Genomic DNA, 8,599 nt, shown 5'->3' on the forward strand with positions numbered 1-8,599 from the left:
AGTTGGTCAAGGCAAATGTATGTCCTTCCTGAGTCCGGTTCTGGAGAAGGATTCTTCTTGTTAAAGGGGAATTTTTACTTCCCGCTGTTGACAAAGAATTTGCTTTATAGCAATCTTTGGATTTGTTGGGTTTTTGTCTGTAATTTTGTTAGGCCTTCACCTTACTACGTGAAGCGCTTTGAAATAACATATGTTGTGAATTTGGTGCTGTATAAATAAAGCTGAAGTGAACTGAATTCCGCTATGGCTGAGTTGGTGCTGTGTCATCTGAGGCGCTTGGATATATCTACAAGTTCATGCATGCAAAACCCAGGCAGTCTTGAGGATTTACTGACAGGCCCTCACTTAACTGTCACTTCCGTTTATACTTTGGTTTTAGCCTGGAGGCAGAGTGACAGTCCATTTCTTGCGAGGATTTCAAGAAAATGTGATGACCAGTCAGGAAAGGAGCATCAGCAAATCCTCTCAGTGTGTCACATCAATAGTTGTCCATTTAGTTAAGGTTAATCCCCTTTAAAATGACATAGTGACCAGCTTACCTTCACTAATCTTTTGACCCGCAGTGGTTGATGACACAGACACACATTGTGCAATGCACACACTGACAGTTTGTTTATACTGTGGCTCACATCTGGAGCAAGACTTTCTTTAGCCACAGCCTGAGGCAACATAGTGCAACCTGTAATTATCTGCTCAATAGCAAACCTTGCAAAAACTCCCAGGGGGCCTAAATGGTGGACGAGACAAAGAAAGAGGGTGAACCTTGATAACAAATGCCTCTTGTCCATGCTTGCATGCGAATTCAGGTCAAACAATGATCTTTGTTGGAGACTGAGGCTCTTTCGAGAGTTAAATCGCAGGCTGCACTGGACAATAGAGGGAAGAGAGGGAATCCCCTTGTCTTGAATGCGTAGAGGAGGCAGTGGTGGAATGTGGTCAGCTGGACATGGATCAAAAGCAACACTCTCTACAGACCAAGATAAAGGTTCAGGATTTAAGCTTGACTGAATGCTCCTCACTGGCTGATTAAGGGAGTAAAATACCTTGGAAAAATAGCTGTAACTCTTTCCTTTAATATAAGCTTGTTACTGGGCACTGATATGCAGTACAGTTAAAAAATAGCATTATCATGATTAAGTGAGGAAGTGATTGTGTCTGGGCGTTTATATGGGACTGAATAAATAGCTTGGAATTTATTGTAGAGGGAGGAAACTGGCACAGTGCATGGCAGACAAAACAGCAGAAAATACTGTAGAATGCAAATTAAAAACAGTAGAAAACCTAGTTTCTTATAACGTTAAGTGACATTTCTACAATCACATGCAAAAGTATGCCATTTAGAAGCACTTTTGAGTTGAGATGGCAACAAATTAATGGTCTTGCAAAGACCCGTAAGTGATGATGTTCTTTTCAGAAGTTACCAGACATTTGCTTTGGATTCTCTGTCGTTTTTTTTTGTTTGTTTGTTTGTTTTTTGTTTTTTTTGTAGCAGCTGTAATTTTAGTATGATGGTAGTTATTATATACTGTTGCCAGGGTGTTACATGCATGATCTGTCTGAGGTTGTGTTCAATTGCCCATACAGATCCAAACCAGATTGCTTACTGAATTGTACTTAAGTGCTTATGGTCATAGGCCAAAGCAACTGCTCTAATGATCAACACTGATTGCATTTATGACTCTTATTTTGACTACTACTATGATTTTGACTCTGACTTAAGATAATGTTTTCAGGTACCAGACTAACTGCATCTATTCAGCACACATTCTGCTTTCTTTCAGAAGAATTAATGCTGAAATTTGCACAGTTCAGGCCTGTGTGTCATGTTGTCTGGCAGTGTCTGACATATTGAGATACGCAAGGACTCGCAACACCAGCATTCTCGCTCCCTCAGTTCATTAGGCTGGCCAGCCTGTCTGAACTAGGTCCAGCTTTGGTTAGTAAAACTCAAGAGAGTCTCGCTGGTATAAACCACCCACAAGGATGACTCCCAACCAGGGAGAAACATCACCATTGTAGCAAGTGTTAATAAAAACAATATGTTTGTATCTCAACTTGACTCTGTAAATGAGTTTGGATTAATGTTGTGGCAACCATTTCTAAAAATTTCAATCTGGCTTGGAATTGCAGTGAGGAACTGATTTAAAGTCACAGTACAGGATGGTGGTCACACTCTAATAACTGCCAAACTACACTGATTCAAATAAAACCAACTTACTCAGCTCTGTATATAAACTTCACTGAGCTGTATTTTATTAGATATGACCTCAGATTTGCTGTTAATTTTGAGAATTACAGTAGAAGATTGAGCTGAATGGCTGCAGTCAGTCTATAACAGCTGTGATGCATTATCATTCAAGAGCCTGCCTCAAAGGTATTCTGTTCTCCATTTTATGATCTATTGTGACAGATGTGCTCAATCAGAAAAAGGAAGCATTCTTTTCTACTGAGGACATGCAGCGGCTACAAGGGGTACAAAGACTGTTAGTGGTCAGATTTTGATATTGATTTACATCCAACATCCTGCACTGTCTGCTGTTGACCAGTTTTGACTCATTTCCTAGATATTTTCAGACATCTTGGCCAAAATCTCCATTTATCTAAATGCAATACAATGCAAAGGCTAAGCCTAGTGGAAAGATTTACAGAAAAAATAAGAACAACAGCTGAGATTTTATGACACTTGTTCCCAAAGCTTCATGGCTAAGGTGCTCTAAAGCATCCACATCTGCCAAATGGTCCCAGTGTTAACCAGTGTGAGGTCTTTGAAGCTGTTGCACTTGTGTTTACCCTGGACCGGCCTGCTCTTGGTTGGGTCATCAAGCTAAACAAGGACGGGGCTAAAAACAGAGTCCTTTGTGGACCTGAGAGATTATAGCAGCAGGCTACTGAGAACTGATCATATGAATAGCATGCCTGCTGTGGTTAGCGACTAAGACCTGTCCAGACCCAAAAGAGGTGTCAAGTCCCTCTCCTTCTCTATTTTCTCCTCAAACATTCACTATCTCTTGTCTGGTAATGAGACAATACTGTCTTTGTGAGTGCTTCTGTCCTGTTAAAGTCTCCAGAAGTGCTCATTCAGAAAACCCATCTTTAATGCTTTTAACCAATAAAAAGGCTCATACAGAACAAAACTACTACAGAATTTGTTCAAGACCCTTCTGCCAGGAGTAAACATGGTTTTATTCATTCTTTCATTCATTTCGTTGAGAGGAACTCCGGATGTGTTTGTAAAGGGAAGAGGGCACATAAATAGTGTGTCAGATTTCAGGATTACGTCTTTTTCTTTGTATTTTATGACATCCAAGAATTTAAAAGAGGCCAGTTTCTGCAGTATGCGGATGAGCTTAGGTTGAATTTCACAAATGAGTCATTTAATGAACCTGTAGCTTATAACTTGGAAGTCTCAAAACAACACTTTTGTCGACAGTCATGCTGAATATATCTCATATAATCTCGTAGGACAATGAGCCAAGTGTTTCTCAATCTAACGTAGATCTCTTCTGTCATCTGGGTGAAATCACAAACTCTGACTCACGGCTGCTCTTCATAGAAATAGTAATATTTAAATAACAGGGCTCTGAAATAGTGTCTACATCTTTATCTTATCTGAGGATCTGTCTGTTTGGATGCTTTCAAACACTCCTTTCCTTCTTCTCTCTCATGAAACCACAGAATCACACAGGTGAATAGAAGATGTTGCCCAACACCTGATGAGGTGATTGGAAAAGACTTAGAGCAGTGTTTCTCAGTCATGCTGCGACACACTCCGATAAAGAAATGTTCTGACGCACATTGAAACCAAAGCATCCATGTAAGTTTTAAAAAGTTCGCACGGTAACTGGAATGTCACCACAGCTGATTCATTCATGCACCACTCCCATCTTAACATGACTAAACAAAACCTCCTGGATCTAAACTTGTTTTCCAAACTTTGCATTTTGGCAAAATATCAGGAGTAAAATTCAAAATGCTTTGTTGCTAGAAGCTGCAGCACACTATATCTCTCACTGTTCAGCTCATACTGTTTAAATAACCAACAAACTACAAACAGAACAATGTAAGCCTTAAGCTTAATGAAATCCATTAAGCCGTGACACAAAGGATTTGTTAACTTCATTTGTCAGCATGTACACATTTATAGAGAGTATTCTAAATACAGACATCTGCATCTCTTCATTAATGCCAAGTTTTCTGGAAGTCCAAATAAACGCACAACTCCAAACAGAGCGACAGTGGGCTATATATGTATTAAAAGGATTATTCTGAAAGATCTATACTGGTGGGGTTTTCCCCTTGAGCATTAATAAACTGAGCTTAAAAACATGAAACTGGACAGACACACAGTCTGGGAAGGAAATGGCAACGTTGTCGTAACTCCTAAGCTTTTCAAGACAATGCATGCTGAAAAGTGACTTGCAGACAGCCTATGCACAGACATTTTCCACCCAAACACTTGGCTATAGCTCTGTTTTGAAAATACACTGCAAAGTCTCTGTTGAGTTTGACCCACTTTTGCGATACAGAGATAATAAACACGTCGAGAATACAGCTCACAGCTCCATGACGGCTCTCAGAGTCTTGACTTGCTGACTGAAGCAAAAATGAAGCTCATTTGGATCACGCAGCTCCAAAAAGCAGATGTCTATAATTACTCACATTTTCGAGATGAATCAAAAAGAGTTTCTGATTTAAATTTTCCCTGCCTGCCTCAGTGGTGCAGTGGGCATATGTGATGTGTTGTTAGAGGCTGAGGAGGCGGCTGCTGATGACTGTCTCATGGCTGTCAGGAGGAGAGACACAGCTTTGACCCAGTGAAGCCTGGTCAGTGTGTATACTGTAAGCCAATCAAAATGTGGATACTGTCTCACACAGTGTTTCAAACATTTAACACATTAAGATGCATTCATATAAACTGCACACTGTGACTGACCAGCATATCTAAGTGACTTGGAAAAGCTGAATGGTCATATAGAGTTAGTGTGTGAAAGTATGTGGCTGTTGCTGTGACTTAAAGCTGCTTTAATCAATACTTTTTTTTAATTAACACTTGATCAAATTAACCCATAACAAACCCACAGAAATGATCACCTGATTCTGCAGTTTCCCTCTGCTCTATGGAACATTTTTGTGGCTTTCAACTTGTTCAGTCTCACTACTGTCGTGAGCATTAGGTAGTTTTTGATCCACAATCTCCACTAAACCAACTGTACAATCCCTGCACAGCACCAAACGGCTAAAGCTACTTGCTTGTGATTATTTAGCAGCTTTTTGTTTTTTTTCCCCCTCCTTGAGCTGGTAAACAGTCTAACAAAGAGCTGGTGTTGGATATTGCGCTTTACAGAGAAAGACAAGAGGGTCCTGTAAACACTAAATCTGCAATCATTCACTTGTCAATTAAACAATAACAGTTGGTGTTGCTAGCATTTCAGATGAACTGCATGTTGTGGCAAAACAAGAGCAAATCCAAAACCCAAGAGCAGCTCTCCTGCATGCTTTAATGATTTGCATTGACTTTGAATAAACTTTGCATACTGCAACAGACACTAAGAAATACTATCTGTGCTGCACTAGATCATCATGTTTACTGTAGACGGAAAGGACAAAAAGCACACGCCGCTGGAAGGTCTTTAGAAGAAAATACTTGACCTTGCTAGTGAATGAGTGACTCCTGGTTGTCCTTGTAAAACAGTAACTAAATGCAAATACAATACACACCAGCAAGCCAAGGATCTGGGTTTTGTATTATTGTTGAATGTTTATTTAAGATAGAAACTCCTGGTCATGCACACTGCAGTAATCTAATAATTTAGACTCTGCAGACTCATGGCTGTAAGTTGGGGTGGTCACTGAGGAAATCATCACTCATGCAATAAGTAAAACAAACAGCTTGGGCTGTAAAAACTGCTCAAACAAGTTCTGCAGTGGATGTGATGGAGGGAGCAAAGTACAGCAGTGGCCACGATGAGCAGCCAAGTCTGGACTTCTTTAAACATCCTTCATTCCTGCTCTCTGTAAAACTATCACTTATCTGGCATGCTCGAACAGATGTTGAGGGTCTGGCTGATCCCCATATAAAGAAGAAAGATAAATTCAGGATATAGAGAGCTGAAACCAATGGAGACTGAATCAATACACTTAATTTTCCCAAAAAACTGTCACTCTCGAACTATCAGTATACATTATTATGATCTTGCACTCATTTAACAAATTTCGCAGTCCAGGCAACAAGTAAATAAAAGTTCAAAGAAACCACATCCTCCTACAAACCCATCGAGAGTCGAACATGTTCCCATCTTGTGGCTCACTCATCCTCATTAATTAGATTCTGTTGTGACTGGGATTAGACTGGTCCTCTCCAGTCGTAAAAAGCTCAGTGGTTTGAACTTTTTAAAGAGCCCAACACTGAGCTGCAGAATTCCATTATGTGCACATGCAAAGCAGTCGGATAATTTATATGCCAAAACACTCTCCGCTCGCTGAAGTATGGGCCATCGGCATCAATTAAGTCCCAATCAAAGGACTTAAAAATGCAAAGCAAAAGACAATGTGCTTGTCTTTGTCACTCTGTCTTTGTCAGTGTGCATTCACTCAGAAAGCTTGAGATGCTGTGGGCTGTCGATGTGAAACAGTCCCACCAACTGTGCTCGGGATCACAAAAAAGCTTTGGAGAGTGCAGTTACATTAGCTTTGTGCTGCCTTTGTGTGTCATAAAGATAAGGTTTCATTAAAAAAAAGAGAACAGTGAGTAGGGATCAGGACTGTGCACAGTATTGCGCAACTGAAAAAAAGTAAATGTGTAAACTGGGCTTACAACATCATCTGGCTCCAGAACTTCACTCACACATGATCAGCAAACTTAGAGGGGGAAACAAAGTCACTTGTGCAGACCTGCAACTCACGTTCTGAGTTAGTGGGTCAGTGGACCACTTTAACTCTGAAACCAGAAAGTAACAACGGACAAGAAGGAAACTCAGAAAGGAAACTCAGATGTTACTTTACCATGTTTGCAGGAGTTTCTCCTCTGTCAGTTAGAAAGTTTTTTCATTTTTTGCTCCTGAATCCTCTCCAGACAGCCTCTCTTGTCTATGAGCTAAGAGACTTGTCATGTTCAGTACATCCACAACAGGAGTTGGCTAAAGTGCATCCACATGACAGTCAGTTGTCTTGATTGAAAAGTAATTAAAGTCAATTCCATTCTTCACAGACTTTCCACAAGTCTGAATGTGTTGCACAGAAAGACTGTCAAGCTGCCTGTTGATCCTTTAGCTCTTCTTTCACTTCTCTTTCGCTTCTCCGGCTACTCCAGAGTGTTTGAGGGAGAGAGAGAGGGAGAGAGAGAGAGGGAGGGAGGGAAGGAAGGAGGGAAGAGGAGAGTGTCTGAGAGGGGGAGGAGAAAAGCGTTCCCTTTCAGAGGAAATCCCCCTCGAGGCTTTTCAGAGTTTCTTTGCACTCTCTCAAACACACAGGCTTTATCACACACCCAAGCACACCCACAGACACAATATGTCACAAATGGAAACACAAAGGCTTCACAGAAACACTCAACTGAGTGTACAGTGTCTGTTACTGTCTGCAGTGTAAGAATTTAAACTTCTCAGTCCATCCCACTCTGTCATGCATGTAAACATACACATGCATGAGTACACGCAGATGTAAGCATACTCCCTTGGCCCAGAATCAGAGAGTTGCAGCACTCCAGACCCTCGTTTGTGGCCCCTTTCTTTCTATTTTAATCACTGGGAGCTTTTAGAGGGCTAAGTCGGCCTTTCTTCTCTCTCCTGCACCTCATAGGCTTCCACTGTCTGTTCCAGGCTTTCTCATTTCCTCTCTTCGGCAATTGTCTTCCGGCAGACTGCCCAGTGTTTAACTCATATCAAAGAGAGAGACAGCAGAGGGGCTTCCCTGCAGAGTCCCAGCCAAGCAGCAGCAGCAGGCATGTGAGGAGGTCTGCTGTACCTCCACTTTCAGTCTGAGGAATGTAAGGCTACGCCCTTTGGACTACATTTTATGTCTGGAAATGGAAGATGTATCGAGTACGAAGCCCCTGGACCTGCTACTTCTAGAAGTGATTCATCACCGAGACATTCTTTGAGGAAAAAGATTGACAGGCCACCGTTTATTTCTATGGGCTGAAGGCCAGAGAGTGAATGTGAGAGGGGTGGTTTAGACAAGCACCTCACAGCTGGCCTCAACCTCTGTCTGTTTGTTCATTCGAATTCCAGAAATTGCATGAAAGGACATGAATATCTCATCATAATGAGAAGAGGCAGTATATATTTCTTTTAATTAAACGTTCAGGTGAAGCTGCGGTGTAGAAATATAAAAAGAAACCCTCGCTCCAACTTTCTCAATATCTGCGGTCTCCCACTGCAGAAACTGCAGTCTCTTGAACATTCCTTGCATGTTTTTCTTTCACAGAAAGAAAGCAATGCTAATTTGTCTTTCACCCTAACCACAAAACTATGTAGGTGACGTTCTTCAAATGTGGTACATAATTCCACACTCCGGCTTTCCTTGCTGCTTCATTCTCTCCTCTTTATGACTTGCTTTATGCACCACAACTTGTGTTTTTCATGTGGACATTTGTTTTATGAAA

At 41.1% G+C, this 8,599-nt stretch overlaps 1 protein-coding gene across 1 annotated transcript in view; it reads right to left on the reverse strand.

The window, feature by feature from the left end:
- LOC110957095 (uncharacterized) overlaps nucleotides 1-7,339 on the reverse strand; it is a 33,305-nt gene extending 25,966 nt beyond the window's left edge. The window contains exon 1 of the mRNA XM_022202938.2: nucleotides 7,003-7,339. Coding sequence (XP_022058630.2) covers nucleotides 7,003-7,005 — 3 coding nt within the window. The 5' untranslated portion in view covers nucleotides 7,006-7,339. The remainder of the gene's footprint in view (nucleotides 1-7,002) is intronic.
- Nucleotides 7,340-8,599: the final 1,260 nt, after the last annotated feature.

Source organism: Acanthochromis polyacanthus, chromosome 5 (genome assembly GCF_021347895.1).
Source record: "Acanthochromis polyacanthus isolate Apoly-LR-REF ecotype Palm Island chromosome 5, KAUST_Apoly_ChrSc, whole genome shotgun sequence".
NCBI lineage: Eukaryota > Metazoa > Chordata > Actinopteri > Pomacentridae > Acanthochromis > Acanthochromis polyacanthus.